This window comes from Eleutherodactylus coqui, chromosome 4 (genome assembly GCF_035609145.1).
Source record: "Eleutherodactylus coqui strain aEleCoq1 chromosome 4, aEleCoq1.hap1, whole genome shotgun sequence".
NCBI classification, from domain to species: Eukaryota; Metazoa; Chordata; class Amphibia; order Anura; family Eleutherodactylidae; genus Eleutherodactylus; species Eleutherodactylus coqui.
Window position 1 is genome coordinate 196,373,342 of NC_089840.1, and position 26,089 is coordinate 196,399,430.

Genomic DNA, 26,089 nt, shown 5'->3' on the forward strand with positions numbered 1-26,089 from the left:
AAGATGTATTTTTTTTCCAAGAGGCTATGTACACCTTTGCACTCTGATTAAAGGGGCAAAAAAGGTGTCTTTGAAAATGAAGACTTTTGTAAGTGGTTTTTATTAAAGCTTTCTTATTGTTTGTTTTCAATGCTTGTATTGTTTGGAGGACTTGACAGCTTTGTAAAATCCATCAGTAATGGCCCTTTTACACAGGCCAACAGTCATCTAAGCGCCTGCACGTGCGCTGACGTCACCGCTAAAGTCGTGAGCGCTCGTTCAGAGCGTTTAGACAGACTTATCACTATCGATTGCGGGCTTCTCACTCAGCGCATCACTTTCTATGTGAAGCGAGGAACGTTTACATGTAACAAGAAGCCGACAAAGTCAACGATAACCACAAGTGAATATAAAGTGTTTTTGTTTTTTTTCTTTTTGCATTTTCACTGCACGATTATCACTCAAATGAGTTTGTTTAAACGGCCCATAAGAAATGACTGACTGCTTCCAGCCCCTTCCCTAGTCTGTGCTTCTAAGCTGTGAGTGGGGCACATTACACAGCGAGGGATTTGTGAGAAACGTCCACTCGGCCTTTCTGTCGTGATGGTAAGAAATCGACACATGGTCCTTTCGTAAGCATGTGTGAATCTTCCACACAGAGGAGTGCCTGGGCTTGGCTCCACTGACAGGAGTACGCCTGACCTGCAATACTACATACAACCTGTGGACAGGTGTAGTGCTGTTTCTGAAAGAATGCAGCCATGTTCTTGTATTTTTCAACGAAATAGTGCTGCATAATGTGTTTAGTCCTGTAAAAGACTGGATGCCCAGCTAGAAACAGAATGGACCTCATAATAGTCAATCTTGTCAATTAGGACAGGGTGTGCTGTTTTCCTGTTCCCCAAATCAAGCACAAAAGTGCAACCCCCAAGCATTGATGTGAATGATCATCAAAACAGACAATTATAACCAAAACAATACTTCATCAGGAGATTTTAAGAACCAATGATTGTTTTAGTTGACTGCCAACTTATTTCCAGGCGATGTCTGTGTTTCATTAGTCTTAAATGTTTCTGCGCAATAGTCAATAAACCTTCAGTGTGTAGGGTGCAGTTCCGTAAGAGAACATTCATCCAGTGAAAAAGATCATACGTTTGTCGGCTGGTGACATTGAACATATACGGACAGTTTGAGTGACTAACAGCCAACATGGACTATAAAGCACATGGATGCACCAGCATGACTATTGTACCTCTATCTAATGTTGCCAACGTACCTGCTCAGTTCTGCTCTTATAATACAGTGGAAAGTCTGCTTAAGTTATTTAAAAACGAAGTTTGATTTATGGCGTTAAGCAGTTTCTATAATTACATAAGTTATGTTTTTATTTTGAAGTAGCTGCAAAGACGACTCCAGTGACAAAGGCTGCCGCAGGAAAAGCTAGAAAATCTGACAGTAGCAGCAGTGAAGAGTCGGATGATGACGCGCCGGCAAAGGTAAAGTGCCATGAAGATTGCAGTCATGTTATTCAATGGCACGGAGCTAATAGTTATATTCAGGTATGTTCTTATTTTCTAAGTTGGGTTTCTTTTAAACACACTACAGAAAACTGCAGCAAAGACTCCACCAGCCAAGTCCCCGGCCGCGGCTAAGCAGGTAGCCAAGAAAAAGGAAAGCTCTAGTAGTAGTAGTGACGACTCTGAAGATGAAGCCCCGGCTGCCAAGACTAAACCAAAACCAGGTAAAAGATCTTCTCTGCACCTACAATAAATAAACCAGTGCTGCTTGTGACCGCATCGTTCCCTTCATCATTATTCCTTATTTTTGTGCTGTGTAACTAAAACTGGTAGTACAATATACAGTATCCTTAAAGAGACAGTCGCCTACCTTTAGCCCTGTAAACTAAGATCATGGCCCTTAACTTTTAGGAACTGTTTTTACAGCCAGATGAGTGGTAGATGGTCCTTTAGGATCCACCAGCCACTTGTGTGCCAGTGGCGACAGTAACAGTTATTCTTCGCGTCTTCATGGGATCCTGGAGGCTTTTGTGGGCCTCCAGAGCTCTTCTTCATCCTGCTGCATGTGTATCCGATGCGGAGATGTGTACAGCAGGCCGTGCATGCGTGTGCTTCTGGGTTCCCAATGTCCTTTCCAGTGGAGGCTTGGCACTTTCCATAGGGCTTTTCCCAGGGTACGTGACATGCTCAGTCGCGCAGGTGGCAGGGTTATCCTCCTATCGGCTGTTAACATGTGGGGTTTGAAAAAAAAAAAATAAAGCTTACAATTTCCCTTTTGGCCATAAGTTCCTGGGAGCGCTATACAGGCATTGGTACGCAGAAGTTCCTGTGCACCAGGTATTCAATGCAGGCATGCTGAGACCTGTAGTGCCACACAGAAGAAGCTAGACACACTAAATTCCAGTGTTCCCATTTGCTCCACATAACAGCTCCGCTTGGGCAAGCTCTGCCTGGTGGCAAACTCCCTGCTTGCTAGACTTCCAGTAGTGCAGACACTAGCCATATTTCTGGCACAATGTCCGACACGAGAGCAGAGGATTTGAGACAGTTCAGCTGATGATATTGAACATATACAGACAATTTGAATGACTAACAGCCAACATGGACTAAAGCGCATGGATGTGTCAGCATAGCGATTGTACTTGTATCTAATGTGGCCAACTTAAACGTACAGTTCTCCTTTTATAAGACAGTGGACAGTCTGCTTAAATTAGTCCCCCTTTTTTTTTTTTCGTTTTTAACTAATAAGGTCAATGTATGGCATTAAGCAGTTTCTATAATTTGACATAAGTTATGTTTTCATTTTGAAGTAGCTGCAAAGACGACTCCAGTGACAAAGGCTGCCGCAGGAAAAGCTAGAAAATCTGACAGTAGCAGCAGTGAAGATTCGGACGATGATGCGCCGGCAAAGGTAAAGTGCCATGAAGATTGCAGTCATGTTATTCAATGGCACGGAGCTAATAGTTATATTAAGGTATGTTCTTATTTTCTAATTTGGGTTTCTTTTAAACACACTACAGAAATCTGCAGCAAAGACTCCACCAGCCAAGTCCCCGGCCGCTGCTAAGCAGGTAGCCAAGAAAAAGGAAAGCTCTAGTAGTAGTAGTGACGACTCTGAAGATGAAGCCCCGGCTGCCAAGAGTAAACCAAAACCGGGTAAAAGATCTTCCCTGCACCTACAATAAATAATGAACCAGTGCTGCTTGTGACCGCATCGTCCCCTTCATCATCACTCCTTATTTTTGTGCTGTGTATCCAAAACTGGTAGCACAATATACAGTATCCTTAAAGAGACGGTCACCTACCTTTTAGCCCTGTAAACTGACCTCATGGGCTAAAAGCCAGTGACCCGCTGAGTCTGGGGATGTAAGGGTTATACTTCCCCTGTTCCCCCGGTGTCAGTGCTGGAAGCCGCCGCTCAGTACATTGAGCTGGGTGCTAAGTAGTGCACCCATTCTACTTTTATAACTGGTGGACTACTTGGCAGTGGCTTCAGCACTCACACTGGAGGAATGACTGGAAAGGTAATTATAACAGTTTCTTGGGCGCAGCGGGCCACCCATTTATACCCCGTAAGCCTAGTTCTTTAATTTGTATTCATTGTTTAATTTTTACAACATGCAGAATAGGTGATTATAAGTATTGCTAGGGAAATCTGTCTTCGGTAAGTTAATAGGTCCCTTCTTTAGTGTGCCGGTCAAGTCCTCTCTATTGCAGACACAGCAGTTACCATGTTATAGTTTATTACTAAATGGTTGCATTACATTCCGATTTATATACTCCTTTCCCCCAGAGTGTTATAATGCTCCGGTCATCTATGCCACCATAGTGTTTCTTCCTCTTGATTACGTAATGCTGTGGGAAAAAGGTGTCCTATGCTACAGACGGCTTTTTCACATCGCATTTGCTCCCCATTAGACCTGATACAGTGTCTCAGTACATCAGGTATAAGACCTCTTTCATGCGGTCGACAGCGATATTGCCACGAGAAAATCGCTGCAGTGTTCTGTGCAATATCTCTGCGTTTTCTCATGGCGATATCGCGATTTTGTGGAGCTACAAACATGCACGACTGTAGTGCTCTTTCACTGGTATTCAATGCTATGGCTGTGATTGGCTGAGCCTCAGTGCTTGAGAGCCAATCAGTCACATGGGGTTATCTTGATGCTACATTTGACTAATGTAAGAACAAGATATGTTCTCAGATTTTTAAGTTTATGCCTTGGCATATGGTTGGCATAGAAGTCTGTGTTAGCTTTGCTTTGTTTGTTTTTCAGTCCAGTAATATAAAGATATATTATAATATTGGTTTGTTTTTCTCCTTTTTCAATGGTTTTCAGGTGCCTACAGTGCTGTTCCTCCTCCTGCCATGGAAAAGAAACTACCTGCTAAAGCTACTCCACAGGTAAAGAAAGCAGAAAGCAGCAGCGATTCTTCAGATAGTGAAGAGGAAGAACCACCAGCAAAAAAAGGTAATTTGTGGTTTCTAAAAATTATGGTTGAATACAAAATTTATTGAGTGTTTTTGTATTAATTAATTTTCCTCTTTTTAAGGTAAGACCGCTGTGACGAAATCCACTGCACCGGCTGCAAAACCAGCAGCTAAAAAGGCAGAAGAGTCGTCCAGTGATACAGGTTAGCTTTACTAACTGATGGGGTTTATTTTCCTTCTTTTTAAAATGAAGCCTCTGTGGGAATCAGATGGGCGCTGCTCTCCCCCTAGCATGGGTGCGTTGGGTCTGACCATGCAGGAGCCACTGTCACTGAGTAGCTCCTCTCCATTTTGTCACATGAACTGGGGAATGCACACTGATAGTTTTAAGGAAACTGTTCATATTTCAGAAATAGACGTAGGTTGCCATATAGATGAGAGAGAATTGCAGCAGTGCCGTTTTTGTTAATCTTGCCTCTAAGAACAACGGAATTAAAGATGATCAAAATATCATGTTTCCAAAAATTGTATCAATGCGAAGTACAGCTCCCTGCACAAAAAACAGGCCCTCATAAAACTCCGCAATGGAAATACCAAAATTGTAACGCTTTTGGAATGTGGTGACACCAAAATGTTCTTGTGCGTTTTTAGTGTGTAGAAGTAGTAAAATATATAATAAGCAAAAAACAAACCTGTATGCATTTGGTATACTGTTTACACAACAAGTAACTCTAACCTACTATTTATACTGAACAGTGAGCACATTAAAAGCGAAACCCAGCAACCAAGGGAAGAATTTTTCTCGACTCCCTAATATAAATCTAACATCTGCAGCCACCATCAAGGCTGCAGCAAAATAAATATATATCCTGCAGCCTTGATGATGGGCTGCTGGTGTTATATTTATTTTGCTTTATACTTATTATCCTTCATTTGCATTTACTTTAGGTCTGACTAGTAACTAACAATTTCCAAAAAGGAAAATCTTAGCATCAGAGAAAAAGGAAGTTAATTTAGTGAGATCTAGAGAAAATTAAAAGGGGAAAATGCTGGCTTAGTTAGATCCATATTAGCCAGCATAAGAAGAAACAAAGAGTATCTTCTTTGTTTCAAAGAAATATGCAAAAAAATATCCGCTGGCAACATTTGTAAATAGGAGAGATCTGCATATTGAAAAAAAACTAAGGGTCCACTGCGCACGGCCATCTGTACACAGTAGTGATACATAGTTTGCTTGGTCTCCTGGTTTACTCTGTCCTGGATACTGTGCAGTTGCCTGTAAAATTAGACTAGACACTAGATCAGCAATCTAGATCTATTAGGGACTAGAACGTGATAGTAGACACCTCTCCTTGTTAGGGCTAGGGTGGTTCCTGATTAACTACTTCAAACTGTAAGGAAACTCGTCGAACCCAACCCTAAGAAAGCTAAAATCAATTTAGAATTGCACATATAGCCCAAGTAGATAGCGTCTGTTAGAATTACAAGTCCTGTTATGCAATTTTATCGGCTTAAAAACCTACAGCGCAGTATTTTTTTACTAACTGCACATGTATTTCATATAGTATCACTATTAGGTAACCACCTTGATAGATCTTACACCTCAGGTGGTATACAAGTGTTGTGTGTGTCAAAGTCTGAATTGTGAGTGTGTCGTGTTCCTGTTCCCTTCTATAATTTGTAAGGGGTACGAGTCTTCTTTGTGCCCTGAGTTTTTAATTGAGATAATAAACTTTTCATTTTAAATTGTCTACAGTGTGAAACCTCTTCAAGTCCCCCTGAAGAACTAAAAAATAGCATAAAGAATTGTGTTTTAACTTAAAAGAAGAAAAATCTTTAATCTCCCTGCCAAAACATGTAATAAACGTTATCAATACAATGTACATACCCCAGAGTGGTACCATTTTTTAAAAAGTACAACTTGTTCCCGAAAAGCAAGCCCTCATAAGACTATGTTAAGGAGTTATAGCTTTTTCAATGCAATAATGAAAATCAGTCCTTAGGACCCAAAATAGGTTTGTCACTGAGGGATTAAAGCGTACAACTTATCCAGGGAAAAAACACTCTGAATCGGGTGTGACAATAGAAAAATAAAGTTACAGCTCTTTAGAAGGTTGGAGCTTAAAATAGGCTGATTAGTAAGGAGTTCCAATGCCCTGACCATTTGTGTTATAATTAGATGCTTGATTTTGGGTAGTATTCTTTGTGTTTAGTTGTGTTTTTAATGGCTACTCTTGGGGTTTAAAGAAACTAAATGAGACTCAATTTTCATATTTGATTTGTTTAGATTCAAGTGATGAAGATGAAAGTCCGTCCAAACCTCTGCCGAAAAGTACTGCCTCCACCCCTTCAGCGCAAAAAAGTACATCTGTAAAGAATGGTGTAAAACCCACACAGACCAAAAAGGACTCCAGTTCTTCTGATAGCTCTGGTGAGTGTTTTGCCACTATTTATTTATTGTTTTAAGTAGAATTGTTTCAAAGGTGCAGATATCTACACTTGTAGGTCATTTTGCTCTAAGAAACTCCTCTGGCTAAAGAAAAGTAGCATACTACATGTGACTATTAGTATCAGACATAGGTGTACAATCCTATAGAATTTCTTTGTTCTATAATGTAACAGGCTTAAAGGGCCATCCCAGTGAAAAGATAACAATCAGGAGGATAGTGCCTTGTACAAAAACATGTGTGTCTAAGACAATAGAAAAGGACTAGCCTAATGAAAGGATCGCCATCATCTCTAAGGTCCTGGTCAACTGGAAGCCAACACACTTTTTATGCACATAAGCACAACATGCTTCCAAAGTTTAGGAGGCAGGCAGGCACCCGGCGGGTCCAATACAGAAATGCTCGAGTCTCCCATTGACTTCAATGGGGTTCGTTACTCAAATAGAGCTCTCGAATATTACGAAAAGCTCGACTCGAATAACGTGGACCCCAGCATTTTGTTACTCCATTTCTAATTAAAATGTGTTTCAGTGATGAATAGTCATCTTTATGAAGCATAACCATATCAAACAATCGTGTAAATATATAGACATGAAAGATAATGCAATACACAAAAAAGAAAGGGGTAAAGATGGGCAGCTTTAATGCTCCAATGATTACTGTGATTTAGAGTAATGCCTCTGGGCAGGGTTAGATGACAATCTGGAAGAGATCCATGTATTGGCATGAAGAAGTAATTCACGTCATGGGTTCGAATGTAGAATAAATGTGCTTTTCATGTGTATCTGTTATAGGAACTCATCTTGTGAGCACTGATATAAAGGGGGAGGCATTTCAAAATGGAGAGAGCAGGGTTGGACGCGGCGGGGAATCCCACACACTGCGTCCTCTGTTTTCTGTGTGTAATGTGTCGTCATGGTAGTGACAGATGGGCGGTGCTTGTTGCTAAGGACAGGCGGCTACAACTGTGTCTACAGTAAGACACCACACTTCGTGATATCATAGAGCGGCTATGTATATTGCCTTTTTTTTTAGCATGGAACTGGTTGGCAGATGCATACTCCATGGGACGCCGCAGATAATGAAGTCATAAGGTGGTGACGTGTGTTTCCTTTATCTGGAATGGTTGGCAGGGGCCTGTGTGGATGTCCCGTTCTCCTGATACTACACTTTTTTTTTTTTTTTTTTTTTTTTAACTAGTGCAGGCTTTTTGTATGAGTTATCTTCATTTCAGCAAAGTCACATTTTTCAATATCTGCCCCCTCGCCTGATTGCCAATCGCTCTGGTGATCTCCTCTGTCTATTGCAGCCACTTCCATGCAGTTAAATCCCCTGTCTGATACTTATCAGGCACCATACTGATGATGAGATTTTTTTTTTTACTTTCCCTTTCATATCAATGCTATGATGCATTAGCCAGCTCGGACAATTTTCATTGTCGTTACCTTCTATATTCTGGGTCAAGAGAGGTGTCATCTCTCCTTAAGGAGAGGACCCAAAAAGTGTGCGGAGACACCGAGGCGGTGAGTGTGTCAGGGGATGGCATCGTCTCTCTCCGAAGAGCACCCAGAAAGGTGAGGGAGGAGACTTATACGGCTACACATGCTCTTCTGGGTAATTTAGGCAAATAAGGAAGATGGACCAATACCTCTGCAGCGCCACCTATTTTCAAATCAATGTCAGACTCTTTACACAGGTCTTTATAACAATTATTGGGAATGTAAGCTACATTACGGAACAGTGATGGTACAGGAGCTGTGCTGTCACTTATGGGTGTTGGCTGTCTTAGCCAATACTCCTCTTACAACTGTTCCCCCTTAGATGCTGCGATCAATATACAGCAGCATCCCTCTAACGTGATTTTACGGTGCTGATGTCTTGCTGTGGCAACTGGAGGCCCAACAAAGGCCCCCTAGGTCTGCCATGTATGCAAGCCTATTAGGCTTTGCAATTTTTATCATGCAATGTAGGTTTCATGTTGATCAGTGAATGATATCCAACTTTTATCCATCCAATCGGATGTGCTGTGTTCTACCTCGGGAAACTATTGCTGCTCTGTATGTCTGTGTTGTGAAGCAGCACTTGTATTAATTTATATTTATAGCTGTGCCTAGAATGTTAGATCAAAATGGAGGCTATAAACTTCTGATAGCTAGTAATATATATATTTATTACTCTTTATTAACAGACTCAAGTGATGAAGAAGCAAAGAAACCACCAGTTAAGCCAGCTGCAAAAACTCTACCTGCAAAGCCTGCTGCAAAAGTGGCCCCTAAAAACGCGGCAGCAGCCAAAAAGGAGTCCAGCTCTTCTGATAGTTCAGGTGAGATCACTGTAAGATCCCTTCTACAGATTACAAAAGAAAGTGTGTGTTGATACCGCCCTAAGGCTGGTCTCACATGAGCATATCTTAGTGTGTAGGCTGCAAGATGGTCATGCACGGCACGCAGTCAGTATGCAAGGACATTGTGTACTGGCTGCTTGTTGCTCATCGCCATGTACTATCTTGCCATGTATGCTTGGGTTATACTTGCCAAGACAGAACATGCTGCAATTTTTGCCAATCAAGCGAGCCAGGTGCGGAGTAGCCAGAGCAACAGCCACTTCTTCCCATGTGGCACTCTTATGTAAAGCCAACCTGCTACCTGGTTCACCCTGTCTAATCCACGGGTAGCATGAATCCGGGACAGGTTCGTAGAGTGTGCCCATGCTATAAACAGAGTTGCCACTAAATGACAGGTTTGGGGAAAGGCTGGCACGGCAATGCCCCCTTGACTCGGAGCTCCATTTGGCCAGACTGTGCAGCATTTTGTAATAAGACTTACATGGGCGCGCTCTACCTACCCCGTGCTCGTGCCACCTGTAGATTGGACAGCATGAAGCTAGTGACGGGCTCCCTGTAAATCCAGTTTCCTATGAAACGCTGCAGTGCTTCAAAGTAGAATCTAGTTCTCTGTAGTGTGGGAGCGTGTCAAGATCTCAGGCTGCCTGTGGTTGTCTGCTTGAAAAGAAAGCTGAAGACGTCATGAATATTCAGCAGCAGCCATTTTTGTTAGGATGGATCAAATTAGGACAACAGCGAGGCAAGTTACTGGCAGGAAATCCGTCACATAAGGGAGATTATATATTACATATACTGTGTATCAATTGGGATCGTTCCAGGGACACCGGAAAAAAAATTTTTCAGAACCAAAACTTTTATAGTAAAACCATTGATGTATTTAGTCTTGTATGTGTGCTGGTGAGAGACCTGATGATAATTGTATTTTTTTATTTGGGATGAAAACTGATGTAATACTGTCTGTGAATGGTCACTTTGGGGGGATAATAGACGTCCAGTTTGGCAAAGTTGTTTCTGAAGCCGATATGCTTAAGAATAGTTTTCTCCTACATTCATCTTTATTTGTGCGCCGTACACCATTTATGGTTTTCAATTTTTTTTTTTTCTCCCTCAGATTCTAGTGAAGAAGAGAACAAGAAGCCAACGAAGCCTCCAGCTAAGAGCACCCCAAGTAAGACTCCAGCTAAGAGCGCCCCAAGTAAGACGACGCCTGCACAAAAGAAGAAAGAGTCTAGTTCTGACAGCTCCGGTATGTACTGCTCTCTACAAGCGCCCCTATTTACAGTTGCAGCAATGTGGATGATATTCTCAAGCTTTTGTCCACACGCTGCAGAAAAACGTTGCTGCAGAAGTTGACATACCATGCGGGAATTTAAATCCACCGCATGCCAATTATAGCAGCAGATTGGTGGTGTGGATTTCACCTCTTCTAATAAAGGCGTGAATTCTGTAACAAATGGCGCAGCTGTTGAAGCAGATTTGCTGCTGACGCTCCCCAACCACTTCTGCCCCATGTGAACATAGCCTTAGGGGCAAATCAAACACTTTAGAGGCGCCTGTCGCTCTGGCACAATCTGTGGAAATCACTACTGAAGCTGCTTTTCTCATGAAATAAAAGCTCCAGACCGCCTATTTCCAGACCCTGTTTTCGTATTGGTGTATCTCCCGATGGCCTCTGCATGCGATGACATCAGTTTTTGCATGTAGTTTGTGGAAAGTTCCAGAACGTGATTCTCTAGATACAAGCTTGTAATCTTCCGGAGCTCTACCGTGCCAGATTCTCTTTCATTTGATTTGGCAAAAAAATCTGAAATTTTAATATGGCTTTTCTTTTATAATTCAGCTTCGCAAACCCTTTGTTCCTTCTGCCAAATATTCATTTTCATCCCTCTCCTCATTTTAATTCTTCATACTTTTCGGCAAGTTAGCAAGAAGTAGGGGAAAGACTTGTCTGGCCTTCATATTAACTGGGCAAAATGAGCGCTCATGCCTCTTTCTTCAGACAATGCCCTCTGTACTATTCACATAGTGGTCTCCAAATCACCACCAAGTGCAATTACTTGGGGATTCAAATTTCCAATGACTACAGGCGCTCCCTAGATATCGGTGTATACCTCTTTAATAGACTAATTTAAGCCTAAATGTAACATTTGGGGTTCCTTACCGCTTTCAGATGCAGGTTGCATAAAACATTAAAATGATGGTGTTACCCAGGTGTCCATCTGTTCTACATGATGTTTCAGTACTCATCCCATACATATTTTTTCGGTCAATGTAATGAACAAAAGAATCTTATGATCTCATTTATTTTGGGAAGCTTCTGTCCCAAATTACGAATCTGCACCCCTCGGCTACCAAAACTGGCCGCAGGGTCTGCTCTACCGGAATGGTTTCTGTATTCTGTTAAGATTCAAGTTATTCACCTTAGTTTTTAGACAAGAGATGATCATCTCCCCAAACTCGGAGGGGCACATATCTTGAACATCTCTAACCTTTGGCCCAATCTAGAGGCCCCTTCCATCTTCTCAGGTAGACTGCTTCCTGTTCATAGATTGTTTTTAAACTTGAGGCGAGTCTGGTCAATTAGTAAACTTGAAGGTGGCTGATATGACACTTTGGCGTAACCCTGGCCTCTCTGAATTATACTCTCTAAAAGATGCCCACACATGGGGGAGTGGATTGGTATACAGGTCTTGTGGAGCTTAAATGAGACTAGGTCAAAAATTATCTGCTTAGCCGTATTCACGACAATGGGATTGAGCTGCCATACCAAGCAGAGCTGCAAGAAATGTGTGGCGCTGGGCCTGGTTATGCATTAAAAGGAGATGGAATAAATCCTCCACAGTGCCACCTATTGAAAGGCAGCATTCCTTCAAGCCAAAGTCAGACTTTTTATACAAGCCTTGTTACAATGACTGGGAATTTGAGTCTCCTCACTCACTGTATATAGTTGCTCTCCCTAAGGAGAAAATATAGCGTTTCTGACCCGCTTCCCAGGCCTCTCACTAGCAAAGCCAGACTCCTACTGTACACTGATGGAGGGCAAAAACCCTGAAACAGCTGTATGTACATGGAGTCTGGCTTTGCTTTTAATTCCCGGTCATTGTAACAAGGCTGGTATAAAAAGTCTGACTTCGGCTTGAAGGAATGCTGCCTTTCAATAGGTGGCACTGTGGAGGATTTATTCCATCTCCCTTATTTGCATATTACCCAGAGGAGCGTGCATGGCCATTTGAGTCTCCTCACTCACCGTATATAGTTGCTCTCCCTAAGGAGAAAAGATAGTGTTTCTGACCCTTGTTATTCATTGAAATGGCCACTTCAGACAGCTGATTGGTGGGGGGGTCTGTTGCTTGTTTCTAAAGCTGATACGCAAAAAATAGTTTTTGTGTGTTTTTATTTGACATGATGATCTTATGATTAACATCTGTGCACAGTATACCATTTTTGTAATGCAGATGATGCTGCTTGGTATTTAATGTTTTATTATTTTTCCTCCAAGATTCTAGTGAAGAAGATGACAAGAAGCCTCCAGCTAAGAGCACCCCAAGTAAGACACCACCTGCACAAAAGAAGAAAGAGTCTAGTTCTGACAGCTCCGGTATGTACTGCTCTCTACTACATTAATAAGCCATAACCTGTCGGTGGCATTTAAATCTAACAACTCCTGTTCTAAACTATGTGCACGAGCGGCTGGCGTCACCGCTAGTTGCTCGTGCAGAGCGTTCTGAAAGGCAGATCATTGTTAGGATTCACTCAACGCTTCACATTTTATATAGAAAGACTGAGCAGAGAATTATTTACACGCAGCGATAAGTGAGCGAGCAGCAAGAATTTTCATGCTGGTTGAAAGTGAGCGACAAACTAATATTGCAGGATGGCGTTGCATTTAAGAGCCATTAGCACAGGACGATTATGCAAAATTTGTTTGAACGAACATGTGTGATAATTGTTAAATCTCAATGCAAAGCCATCGTGCACTAATCACTTACTGTTTGTTGCTCACTTTCAACCAGCATAAAAATCATTGGTTCGCTCACTTCCTCGCTGTGTTACATATAGAATGTGAAGCGCTGCATGAGAAGTGAGTGAATCCTAGCGGTGATCTGCCTGTCCAAACACTCTGCATGTGCCACTAGCTGTAACATCGCCCTTCAGAGCGGCATGTGAGCCTGCTAGCTGTTAAACTACATCCATAGCCTTCTGGTTCTTGTGTGCCCTTCCTGTGTGACTGCGTATGCACAGTTTCGGTTCACAGGGCAAGCATGCGTAGTTACTTAGTAAGGGAAGGGGCTCTGCTGTAGTAAAATAGATGCCAGACCCGTGCCTGCTTGTCCAGCTGATCAGGACTAACTGATTACATGAGGTGTGTTAATTTTTTTTTGGAGGAGAGCGGTGATTGCTTAGGAAGTGTTTTTATAGATGGTTATAATTGCAAATGTTATGTTACGTTATGTGTAGAATGGGGGTTCATTATGACTGTGGGAGGGAGTACCCTTGTAAATAATTGGATTGTTCATTTTGGGTCCTTTTATTTGTCACATAATGGTAAGTTAAGGCCAACACATTCAGTGGCTGTAGTGTGAGACTGCAAAATCTACTCCTGCTTTGTGTGCCACCTTTTGTATTTTCAAAAGTTTGCTCATGGTAAAACCTAAAGTTGGTTTGTTCTGAGTGCTTTTGGGATAATGGAAAGGGATTTCGTTTTGAAGGAGTATTTCAGTCTAACATATATGGCTAGTAGATGCGGGTTCCATCTCTAGGACCCAGACCACTTCCAATATGGAGGTTCCCCGTTCTGCCCAGTGAGATACCGGCTAGCCGTGGCATCCAGGTGTGCGGTGAATGGAGAGCTGGAAGCACATATGCATCCCTTTTATACAGTAACTCCTATGAGTGTTAAAGAAACAGAAGAGCACTTGCTAAATCTTGTACAAGTTAACAAGAGAACTGCGCAGCCACCTCTCCGTTCACTTCCTGCCTGGATGTATCGGCCACATCAGCAGGTTGCATGGGTGTTGGGTTACCCTGTTCTGCAGATCAATGTGGTACCTTACTCTATCAGACGTTTATTGCATATCCTTTGGGATACCCCTTTAACTCCTTAAGGACTAATAGCTGTAAATATATGGCGCTTTGTTCTGGGCTTTACTCCTGGCCGATGGCAGAAGTGCAGCACAGAATTAAAGCCACTGTTCCTGCAATCAAGCAGGGGCAGGTTGGGTCTTCAACTATCAGACACAGCCGAGGCCCCGCCAGAGAAGGGGGGAAGCTGTTGTTAACCACTTCTGCTTTCCCTTGCCAGGCTACATAGCGCTTATATGACGTAATAGGGGACAGATAGTAAAAAAGTTACAAAAATAAATAAAAATGATATACATGAAAATGAACAAACACCAACCAAAACCATCGCCATAGGCGTCCTGCAAACGTGGAACTACACAAATTATATATCAAAATGCTGAAAACAAAATTAAGAACCCATTAGTGTAAGAAAAAAAATAGCCCTATATGTCACTTGAGAAAAAACACAGCAAAAGATAAAAATAGGGGCAGTAAAACCCCCACATGGACAAAGTCCCTAAAGTGTCTGGTGGTTTAGGACGAAAACTGCCTGGTCCGTAAGGGGTTAAGATCACTGGACCCCATGGACGTTGACATGCAGGTGAAGCAGCCCTCTACCTCTTTTCCAAGAGGTGTGAAATTCTAAAGTAACATTGTTTTGTATTCCGTACTTCTGAACATGTAATTCCATTTTTGCAGACTCGGAGAGCGAGGAGGAGGAAGCTAACAAGAAACCGTCCACTAAACAGACTCCTACAGCAAAGACTGCTGCAGCCAATAAGACCCCTACAAAAGCTGCTACTCCAAAGTCGGCAACCCAAGTAAAAGGCAAGGCAACAGAAAGCAGTTCAGACTCTGATAGCTCAGATAGTGAAGAGGAACAAAAAGCTACCAAACCCCCTGCGCCTACCCCGGTATCTGCAAAGAAACCTATTCCTGTAAATAAATCAAAGGCGAGTAGCAGCTCCTCATCAGATGATTCCAGTGAAGAAGAGGCGAAGCCTAAAAAACCTCCTGTGAAAAACACAGCAAAGTCTGTCCCAGTGAAAAAAGCAAGTAGCAGTTCTGAGAGCAGCAGCGAAGAAGAGAATGAGGCGAAGAAGTCGGCCTCCAAGAAGTTGACCAAACAATCTACGCCAAAGACTGCTAACTCCACGCCAAATGCAGTGGGCAAAAAAGCTGAGAGCTCGGAGGACAGCTCCTCCAGCGAAGACGGTACGTTTCTTTGTATTTAGGTCATTCTCCATCTTAGGGCCCACCCTGGCCAATCACTAGAACAAAGTGACAGAAGGTCTCGGAGTGCATCCACTGGTTGACTCCACTATTTTCCAAAGGTCGCTTTATATTTGATCACCAGTTTTGCAGCCTCCAGAAGAATAATACAAGGTTGACAGAAAATGGTACAATGATTTCCTGTCTCCACTAACTGCTCCTTTCTTTTTGTTTTGTGGTTAGTAGGCGGTGGCAACTTTTGATTTTGCACCTGTCGGACATTTTTTTTTAGTATTTTGTAGAGGTGGCCATACACATAAGATGGAAGCAGGGTGGTGGTTGAACCAACAATTGTTTTGTAGGTCCAGCCATATACTCTTAGGACCATATTGGTCATTACAGTTGTTCAAACTGACCGTGCATGTTCAGTGGTGATTGGCAAGAACATTGTTTCAAAGAAAGATCTTTCGTCTGACTATTGGACACAAAGATATAGTTTGGTCCACTATATATATTTTTTTTCTGGACGACGACTGCTATTTGTTAACTAAAATGATCGTTGGATGTTAAATTTCACCCAATATTTTTTTGGGGGGTTAAAAATATCCCTTTTCAGCAACTTTAGTCTGTATACAGACTCCTTGGGCCCAATGTCCATAGGTGGATTTGATTTGTGGAATCCACGTGAGGTACCCGCATAGAAGATCTGTAATTCAAACCGCCCATAGGGAAGCATGGACGTCCGCAGCTGAATTGGAGTATGCAGATTTGTTTTGCGTACCTTTTGGTCTGGATAACAAATCACAGCAAGCTCCACTTCAGTACGATTCCTGCACGGATGGCTTCCATTTTAGTCAATGGAAGCCATCTGATCCGTGGCCCGTCCAAGGATTCTGCGGTAAAGCAGAAGTTTAAAAAAAAAAAGTACTGTGCATGTGCAGCGGTGCGCTGGACGCCACTTCCGCAGTACAGAAAATAGAAGACCTGGACAGGTACGCAGTAGACCCAGGCAGGTACACAGGGTCCTCTGCTGTGGGCAGGGTTGATTTCCTCTGCGGGCTCTCGCAGAATCCAATCCGCCCGTCGACATGAGGCCTTAACCATATGCGATGAACATCTTTAGAGAAACCCCTTCAGTGACTCGGATACTAAATCTTAACTTGTTGGAAATGCTTTGTTTTGGTTATGTCATGACTTTTGTCTGAATTCCGCTTCACTTTGTATTTTAGATGATTCTCATAAAGGGAAAACACCTGTGAATAAAGTGAAAGTTTCAACTCCCAACACATTCCCCAAGGCCAACAAGAAGGTGAGAAAATAAGTGATGTTGCTAAGAAGAGTGGCTGCTGGATGGGAAATCAATGTATGCCTTTATATTAAAGGTTTTTAATAACCAATAAAATCCTCATCCTATGCATCGATGTTGTCATCGTGTTTATTGAGCAAACTTGGCTCCTACAAGGATATGAATTGTGGGACTTTGTAATGTAGTATTTAATGCTGCTTCAGCTTACAAGCATCTGCCTAGATTGTGTATGCACTCCAAGCTCTCTAATGTTACAGGGTTAAAAAAGCATGCCTGCTTTCTTGCAGAAACAGTGCCACAGCGGTTTACAGGTTGTGTGTGGTATTGCAGCTCAGTTTTATTGAATTGAGTGGGGCTGAGCTGGAATACCATACACCGCCTACTGACAGGGGCAGGGCTGCTTTTGGATAAAGGAGGCATTTTTTTCTAATTCTGGACGACGCCTTTAGCTACATAGTCGGTTTGTGCCACAGCATTTTATTAGTGTCCGATAGGCTTTTTCATTTAGGACCGCTTTCTGTATATAAATTTTGGTATAGAATTGGAATGTGCTCCTTGGAACTAAATCGTTTAAAGGGTTATTGCTTTATTTTAATTTATTAACCGCTTGGCGACACCCACTGTACACTCAAGGCAGATGTATGCAGGGTTAATATGGTGCTGACTCTGTAGTCTATCTTGCTCCATAGACTTTTTGTGTCCGCTTTCTTTGACAGCTGACACAAAGCCGCTATTGGAGTACACGCTGATTGCTGCTGTCAACCCTTTAAATGCCCCAATTGGTGTTCAGGGGTTCAGAATGGTCCCCTCTAATGAGATTGTGAGGAGCTATGCAGTTGGCATGGCAGCCCAGGGCCTTCTGAAGAATGTTTTCCAGAAATACCATATACTTCAATACTGGAGTATTGCAGTATATGGTATGAGCCATCGTACAATTGCAAGTTCAAGTCCCCTATGGGGACTAAAAAGTAAGATTTTAGGAAGTTATTGTAAAGCATGCTGGATATTAAACTTTTTTTTTTTTTAAATCCTTTTTTGATATTTTGATGATAATCAGAACAAAAGAACCCGATTAAATGGCAGTCAGAATTGGCGTGCGTGTGTGTGTAACAGAAACTCAAAATTTTGTTACACATCAAAAATGTTTCCCACATCGTGTGTGTGTGTGTGTGTGTTATAATTTTTTTTTACATATATAAATAATATGAAAATTATAGTACCAGTGTTTTCTACATACCTGTTGTGTGGGATGAAGAATGTATGTAAATGTATCGCCAGCAGCACAGCACTGTGGATGAAGAACTTGTGACGTCCCGAGTGAGCTACATGCTCTGCCTCTGATCACATGACTGTGACGTCATTACTGGTCCTTTATTCCTGTGTAGATTATGGGTGAACTACAGACCCTACAAGCCCCCTGCGGCCTCAGTTGTTATGGAATGCTAACACCTAGCCAGACAGCAGCCGAGTGCGTACAGGACCTGTGATGATGTCACCATTGTAATCGGGGCCAGAGCATGTAACTCACTCACAGACGGACAGGTCGTTGTTAGTATTTTGAATATCTATGTTTAGGTGAGCACCTTTCACACGAATATTGTATGCATAGGAGAAAGTTTGGCCACACATCAGTGCTATATTCACAAATTGAGGTTTGTAGGAGCCATTCACACCACGTTTTAGATTATGTCCCGTAGCTCTGTCTGAATCCCCAAAAATGCTTGCTTAAACAGAGACCAATAAGGTCTCCATTTGTGCAGCTTTCAGTTCATTTCTGGCATCTGTGTGGTCAACCATGCTATTCTGAGGGGCAAAAAATTAGGAAACAAATGGAATGCTGCGCAAACAGAGATCACCAATGAGAGACAGTGTATGGCGCCATTTTGGGTATCAGTACGAATTCTGTTTCTGGCTCTTCAGATAGAACCCTGGAGCATAGTCTTAAATTGTGGCGTGAATGTACCCTTATTTAGCACTTCAAGGTATGACCATCACAAGTTATCAGATTATATTTTAGGTGACTGAATTTGTACATTGGTTTTCTTCCTCTTCAGCTTGGGAGTAATTTTTAAAGGGACTCTGCCTCAAAAAGGTTTTTTTTTTAACTCTTTGTATTCACAGATAAGAGAATATATTTTACGTTTTTGTTTTAAGCCCCATTTAGATGGGACGAATGTCGGGCAAACAATGCCCGACACTCGTTCCCTCACATACTAGCTCCTGTGCACATCCATGGGGGCTAGTATCGCAGGCTCACAGTGGGGCGGCAGGAGGAGATTTCTCTCCTCATGCTCCCTCGCCCCTCTCCATTGACCTAACATAGCGGCTGTTCAATTCTCCCTTTCTATTTAGACATGCAGACAGTAAAGCAACATATAACACTTCACATACATCATATAGAGTTAGCAAACTTAAACTTTCCCCAACTCGGAGGTCTCTCGAGGGCGTTCTGCTGTTCCAAATGAGATAAAATTAGGACAACTGCTGCTTCAGACGATACGCTCACAGTTTATGGGGGAAAAAGTCACCGATGGGCGCAGTAGCTACGCAAATAAGAAATAAGCCCTAGCTAACCTACAAAAAAAAAAAATACTCGGTCCCGATGCCTCACGATGGTCTCAGGCAGTGCTGCGGCAAGCGCTCGATCATTCGCAGCCGTTCAGTGAATGACCTCACTAAATGGCTGTGATTGGCTTATCAAGTGCCGGCTGTGATTGGCTGGCGCTCAATCCAATCACAGCGATCACTTTGCTGGAGGTGTGGTGTTCAAACGCCCATCACCAGAAAGAAGCTGAGATGTCAGTGTGGAGGACATTGCAGCTTGCCGCAGCTCCGCCGGAGGCCATGGCGAGGCATCTGGATTCGGTGAGTATAAGCCCCCATGAAAATAAAACACTGTGCCTCTTTTGGGGCAAAAATTAATATAAGACCGTCTTATTTTCGGGGAAACACGGTGTGCTCAGCGCAAACAGAAATGGGATTATTCTGATGGCCATCCCTCTTGGCTAGAGAGAAGTCAGACACCGTGCACACGTGAATGATTACATAAGTTTGAATACTCATAGCATCAAAACTAAATGGGCATTAAAAGAAAATTAATAACTTTAATCGCATATTGCACGGTCATAGGCTTTAAAAAAATGCCAGTAGTGGCCCTTTAACTCTACTCTTCCATGTGTCTATAAACACTGCATGAATGTGATCTCTTTAGCTAAATTCACAGAAGCAAATGCGAAACAACAGACTGCAGAGTTTGCAATTTTGTATTTAAATTTGTGCTTTTGGGTGTGATGCAGGGAGGTGTCAAAAATGTTCCATTCCGAAGAGTAGTTGAAGAAGAAGTAGAGATTGATCATCGGGTTTCTAATAATTCCTTTGAAGCCAAGGTATGGTACAATTCTTTTATATTTGCCAGAATGCCAGCTTTTCTGCCTAAAGTGCCCCTGTTGCCTACCTGCATTGTACAGATGGTCCTTTTAAAGAGTTTTTCTCCCTACAACTACGCCCTGTTCATATGCCCTATGTGAATGTAATGGGGGGTCTCCTCCATTGAGCTGACATTATTCCAGCTCCTAAGCTGGCTGACAACTCCTGGTTGGAGTGTGTTCACACATTGCGGCTTGCTGCTCATTTTTGGTGCAAGTTTGCAGCAGATTTCACCCATTTTTAATAGAATTCAAATTGAAGGGGTGAAATCTGCAGCAAGTCGGTGAGGTCTGAGCTCACCCTTGTTTCATGCTAATACTTATTTTCCAAGTCAACCTTTTCCAACGCAGTATTATAAAATCGTGGTTTTGCTGTGTTTTTTGTAAAACTGTATCATTTTGCTGTATCACTGCTGAAAAATATGTAATTTGACAGAGAATTGTTGATAGACCCCCGGCCTACTTTTCACATGGGCGAGGGTGATATTGGGCTGTGAATCCCACCCCATATTGCGCTGCCCTCCATGTTAAAACTCTGAGGAAGTGAAAACAGCCTTGCATAACTCCGTGGATGCAGGGATCATCCGGCTTCTCCTATTGCTATCAATGGGGCCGGCGCTGCTGCGAAACATTGCTTATGTGTGTGACTCCATTCTACAGAGTGGGGTTTATATTTGTGAGTCTCAAAACGCACAAATCTCGTATGATGTCATCACCCGTGTGAAGCCGGCCTCGGGCATGTTCACACCGTGATGTTGATATCGTATTTTTCCAACGCAGATCTGACGCCGCTGGCATCCTAGGATGGCTTTTGGAAATCTACAGTGGATTTGATTTCGGATCCAGACTGTTCAAGTGGGTTAAACCAGTATCTGGCTTGCCAACGCGGCTTGACATGTTACTTCTTTTTTTTCCCCCCCGTGATACAGAATACTAAATCTGAGCGCGGAAAAATCCGTCCCATATGAACTACGATTCGAATACTATTCAATTGAAAGCTCAAATGGAGGGATTCCAACTTGGATTTTGGTGTAGATTCCTTGATGAAAATACACCATGTAAACACGGCCTTAGGGCTCAGTCACACGGGTGTTTTTAATGTGCGTTTTTTCGGGTTTCACCTTGCGCTCGATCAGACCGGCAGCAGCAGCGCCGACCCCATTGAGCGCATATACTGAAGATCGCTCTCCTCTGCCACAGCTGTGGCAGGTGAGCGCGATGTTCTCCCATTGAATTCAATGGAGCTGGAAATACAGCCGGCTCCATTGAAAGCAATGGGCTGCTGGCCAGCACTGCAGTGATTTTCGGGGAAGGAAAAAAAATTATCCTCACCTCTCTGCAGCTGCCAGGGTTCAGCCGCGTCCAGCCGGCTCTTCTCCTAAACTGCTCTGAGTATTATTCAGCAGGCATGAATTTAAAATCCTTGCCTGCTGAAAAGGCTGCCTCTGATTGGTCACAGTGCTCAGCCAATCAGAGGCAGCTCTCAGCCAATGGGCTGCCTTATATTTGAAGCCCTTCCCCGAAAATCACTGCAGCGCTTGCTGGCAGTCAATTGCTTTCAATGGAGCTGGCTGTATTGCCAGCTCAATTTAATTCAATGGGAGAACATTGAGCTCCTCTGCCAGCTGTGGTAGAGGATTTCTTCATCTCTGCGGGAAGTCCCATTGTCACATGACACTGTGACAATGCTGTCAGTGTCCAGTGATGACGGTACTCCCCACGGAGATTAAGAAATCCTCTGTCACAGCTGTCGCAGGGGATAGCGGGAAACGCCCGTGTGACGAAACCCTTGTGAGAGGATAAACACTGCTAGCAGTGTTTTTTCCACCCTAACGCCCGCTTAGGTCATGCGAATTTTTGAACACCTCAGTTCGGCGTTCAAAAATTGGTGCGTCAAAACGCCCGTGTGACTGAGCCCTTAGTCATATACACTTGGCTTTTATTTTCTTGTACTGCTTTTACTTCCTTTTTTCCTCCTTTTTGCAGAAAGGAGCGACAGGAGACTGGGGAGAGAAAGCCAACAGTGTCTTAAAATACACAAAGGGAAAATCTTTCCGACATGAAAAAACAAAGAAAAAGCGCGGCAGCTACTGTGGTGGCGCCATTTCAACAGCTGTGAATTCTATTAAGTTTGACAGTGAATGAACCAACTCCTTCCAGCGGTTATAATGTTGTTTTATGTCCCCGTTATTCTGGACTCATGTTGTGTCCATTCAAGAGATTTTATTTTTCTGAGACAGAAAACTTTGTGGATTTTCTCAAACTTTTTTCTGTATATTTATAAAGTTGCAGCTATTAGACTTTGTTTTTTAACGCTTAATCGGTTCTCAAATGATTAAACTCTAAGATGTTTAACTGATTATGTAGAATGTAAAAATTAAAACCATGTTTCAAATCTTGTTTTTTGAGGCTAGTTGTGTTTTTATAATACTACCCTTTAATGTACCATTTAATGTAGTTAAGTCAAGGAAAATGGTGGTGGGAAAACAGTTTACCATTGTGCTTTCGGCTTTCATTTTTAGAGCTTGTGCGGTGGTAACATGTAACTTTTAACTTTCGCCAAAGGTCAGTACGATTAGAGCGATATTACTTGTGGATTTTTCTTTTTCTTTTACTACTTAGAAAAATAAATTTAACTTTTTGCTGCCATATTCTGGGATGTATAACTTTTATTTTTCTGACGGTGCTTTTTGTGGGCCTTTTTTTTTTTCTTTTTGATCACATGGGTGAGGGTGGGATAATTCATGACATTCGCATTCACCATGCATGATAAATAATGCCATATTTTAGTAGCTTGGACTTTACAGACATTAAAATACCAATAGTCTTATTCCTTTTGTATTTAAATACCTGCGGATGTCTCCCCCCCCCCCCCCCCACTGTGTGCGGATCGCATACGTGATAAACGCAGTATGCTCCATTTTACGGCAGATCCCGCAGGATGGCTTCCATTGTAGTCAATGGAAGCCGTCAACTCCGTGGCGTGCCGGCAGCTGACACTGCGAACGTGCCGCAGGACAGCAGGAGATTTTTAAAAAGAAAAAGGTCCGGCACGCCAGTCGGCATGCCGATCGCATCCGTCGCGCAGAGGAAAGATCAGTCTGCGACGGAGGAGACCCATGTATGGCTGGTGATGTCCTAATGGTGATGTGATAAAATCTTATGACCGCTAGGACCTTCCTGTGGACTGAGAGCAATGAAACTTGACAGTTATTAGTCCTTCTCTACATAGGTGCCACCTAGGACACACACTTCTCCCATCTCTTTATGCAACTGTAAACACCTCACTTACAGAAGTCGATAGATTCTGTTTGACCCAATGACTACTTTGTTGGAAAGAGGTGGAAGTCTGATGGTGCGAGGTCTGTGAATAAGGGGGATGTGTAGAATTTCATACCCACAGCGGTGTGCTGCCACCTGGGTACCATGTGTGTTGTGAACTGGGGCATTGTCTTGCAGAAGGTGGACACCTTTGGTGAGCATTCCACGTCTCTAGGTTTTAATGGCTTACTGCAATTTCTGTAGCAGGGAAGCATAGTATGCCCCGGTAATCGTGGTACACTTTGCTAGGGAATCCATCAAGACTACTCCGTAGTGGTCCCAAAAGACTCTGAGCACGACTTTGCCTGCCGTGGGTTGGGCACTTGCCCTCTTTGGAGGCAGTGAGTCTGGATGCTTCCATTGCATCGACTGGACTTTAGTCTCCGAATCATGGTGCTGGACCCAGCTTTCATCCTATATATTCAATCTGTTGAAAAAGTCCTCCTAGTTTTCATGGTACATCATCAAAAAGCCTGGCAGCATTCAACTTGTTCCTACTTCTGGAAAGGTATGAGCAGCCAGGGAACCCAGCGAGCGGATACCTTATGCATATGAAGATGGTCTTGGCTGTCCAACCATATTTGAATTGAAGATGCCACTTCTTGACTACAACATATGATGGGGAATCCTCCCCATAAACCTCTTTCATTTCATCGAATGTCTCCCTTGGTGTGTGGCTTTCACGTGAAGGAACTTGATGACTGCTCTGTAATCCACTGGGTTCATTATCGGACCTCGCACCGCTTCAGCACCTGTAAAAGAAAGACAGTTATCAGTTCAGAGTTGCAAATTGGCATGTAACCTAAAGAGACATATCATTACACATGTGCAGTTTCAGCATCCTGCAATAAATAGAAGCGAGTCAGGGGAAATCTTTAATAAACGCCCCTCATAGTGGAAAAGAAAATAAAAGCATCCATCTAGGTTTATAGTAGAAGAAATAGTTGGCAAAAAGAGTAATACAGGGAGTCAATTAAAATATTAGGGAAGAGAAGTGAAATATTACAACGCAGAAGGGCACAGAGGATGACAACACTGCAGTCATGTGAACAAGTCTAATGACCACTAGGACCTTTAATTGTCACATTAGGTCAGGATAAACCCTTAGGAGACAACCTCGCACCTTCAGTATTTGAATAAAATGAGAAATATATGACGAGTGTTTTTATAAAAGCATTCCGTAAAATATTTAGGAAAAAAAAAACACTTTTTTTTGCTAAAATAGGGTAACCACGGTTGGTAACGCCACAGCAGCCGGCTGTCACAGCAGTCATAAAATAACGAAATATATTAATTCTGACGGGCCTTTAAATGACGCAATCGAACTTCGGGAATCCCGACCAGCCCCCTACGATGAGATCCCCGGGATGGCTTTTGGTTACCATGGCCTTCTGAAAACTCCCAGGGCTGCCATTGCAGATTGCCTGTGGTGTGGCTTGATTGATTTACTGTCAGATAGCAATATACTATGGTATTGCATCATACTGCAGGAGTGATCAAACCATCACAAGTTCTTGTCCCCTATGAGGAGTGAATTTAAAATGTTAAAATGAGTTTTAAAAAGTTTTATTATTTAACTATGGAGAATTGTTTCATGGCATTCTCTGGCCCTGCTCATCCATGTGAAAGGCACTCTGAAATGATTGTTATGAACCCAACCTTGCAGATCACGTATACCCATACATGCCTTTTGTTTTCCCCAGGGCAGATGGGATTTTCCAGAAAGACAATGTGTCATGTCACATGGCTACAAATGCCTGACGGTGGTTGGAAGAGCACCACCAAGACTTCCAAGTACTTCCCTGGTCTCTTGATTCCACAGACTTGAATCCAATTGGGACTACCTTGAGTGTTGTGTTTGCTCTATGGATCCTTCCTCATGTACCCTCCAGCAACTACGGGATGCACGGCAGTCAACACGGCTCCAGATACCTGAGACACCTACCTTATTGAGTCACTCCCAGCCCATCTAGCTGCTGTTCATGCAACACACGGTGGTTACTCTAGATAAATGGTCGTGTTAATTTGACATAGACTCTGTATATGCAAGCTGGGAACTGGAGTAAATTACTGTAAGTCTAGGAGAACTGCGAGGCCACATCCCATTTTGCTTAGCCCTGTCCACTTTTAGAAAAGTGATTAAGCCAGTATAAAAAAAACTGCTATGGGTGGCCTCACACACATTTTTGGAAGATGCACTTGCAGTTTTTGATGCATTTTTTTTTTTTTAGTCAAAGCCAGAAGTGGCTTTGACTCAAAGAATGAGAACTTTAAAGGCACGTTCACTAACTAGGAAGGAATGCTGATCTATTGCCGAGACTCTCAACACGAGAGCTCATATATTGCAAAGAGTCAGCATAGGCAGTCTCTGCAATAGCTTGGCACTTCCTGCTAGGCTATGAATATATGTCACTAGTGACGTAGCGTACGTTGCCCTGAAGGAAGGAGACTGCAGAAAATGGATGCTTCCCCAGTCGTTTCCACGACAGCACCAATTGAGATTGCCTCCTCCTGATAGGACAGGAACACACTGAGAGGTTAAAAG

At 42.8% G+C, this 26,089-nt stretch overlaps 1 protein-coding gene across 2 annotated transcripts in view; it reads left to right on the forward strand.

Moving 5' to 3' along the window:
- Positions 1–22,622, forward strand: part of NOLC1 (nucleolar and coiled-body phosphoprotein 1) — a 33,772-nt gene extending 11,150 nt beyond the window's left edge. The window contains exons 6-19 of one of the 2 annotated variants that reach the window (XM_066600523.1): positions 1,375–1,475; positions 1,585–1,720; positions 2,807–2,907; positions 3,017–3,152; positions 4,337–4,468; positions 4,551–4,631; positions 6,716–6,859; positions 9,064–9,198; positions 10,331–10,465; positions 12,719–12,817; positions 14,980–15,495; positions 16,722–16,801; positions 20,095–20,184; positions 22,210–22,622. In XM_066600523.1, the coding sequence (XP_066456620.1) occupies positions 1,375–1,475; positions 1,585–1,720; positions 2,807–2,907; positions 3,017–3,152; positions 4,337–4,468; positions 4,551–4,631; positions 6,716–6,859; positions 9,064–9,198; positions 10,331–10,465; positions 12,719–12,817; positions 14,980–15,495; positions 16,722–16,801; positions 20,095–20,184; positions 22,210–22,368 (2,045 nt within the window). In that variant the 3' untranslated portion in view covers positions 22,369–22,622. The remainder of the gene's footprint in view (positions 1–1,374; positions 1,476–1,584; positions 1,721–2,806; positions 2,908–3,016; positions 3,153–4,336; positions 4,469–4,550; positions 4,632–6,715; positions 6,860–9,063; positions 9,199–10,330; positions 10,466–12,718; positions 12,818–14,979; positions 15,496–16,721; positions 16,802–20,094; positions 20,185–22,209) is intronic. The other variant, XM_066600524.1, reaches the window with a different exon arrangement.
- The last annotated feature ends 3,467 nt before the right edge of the window (positions 22,623–26,089 follow it).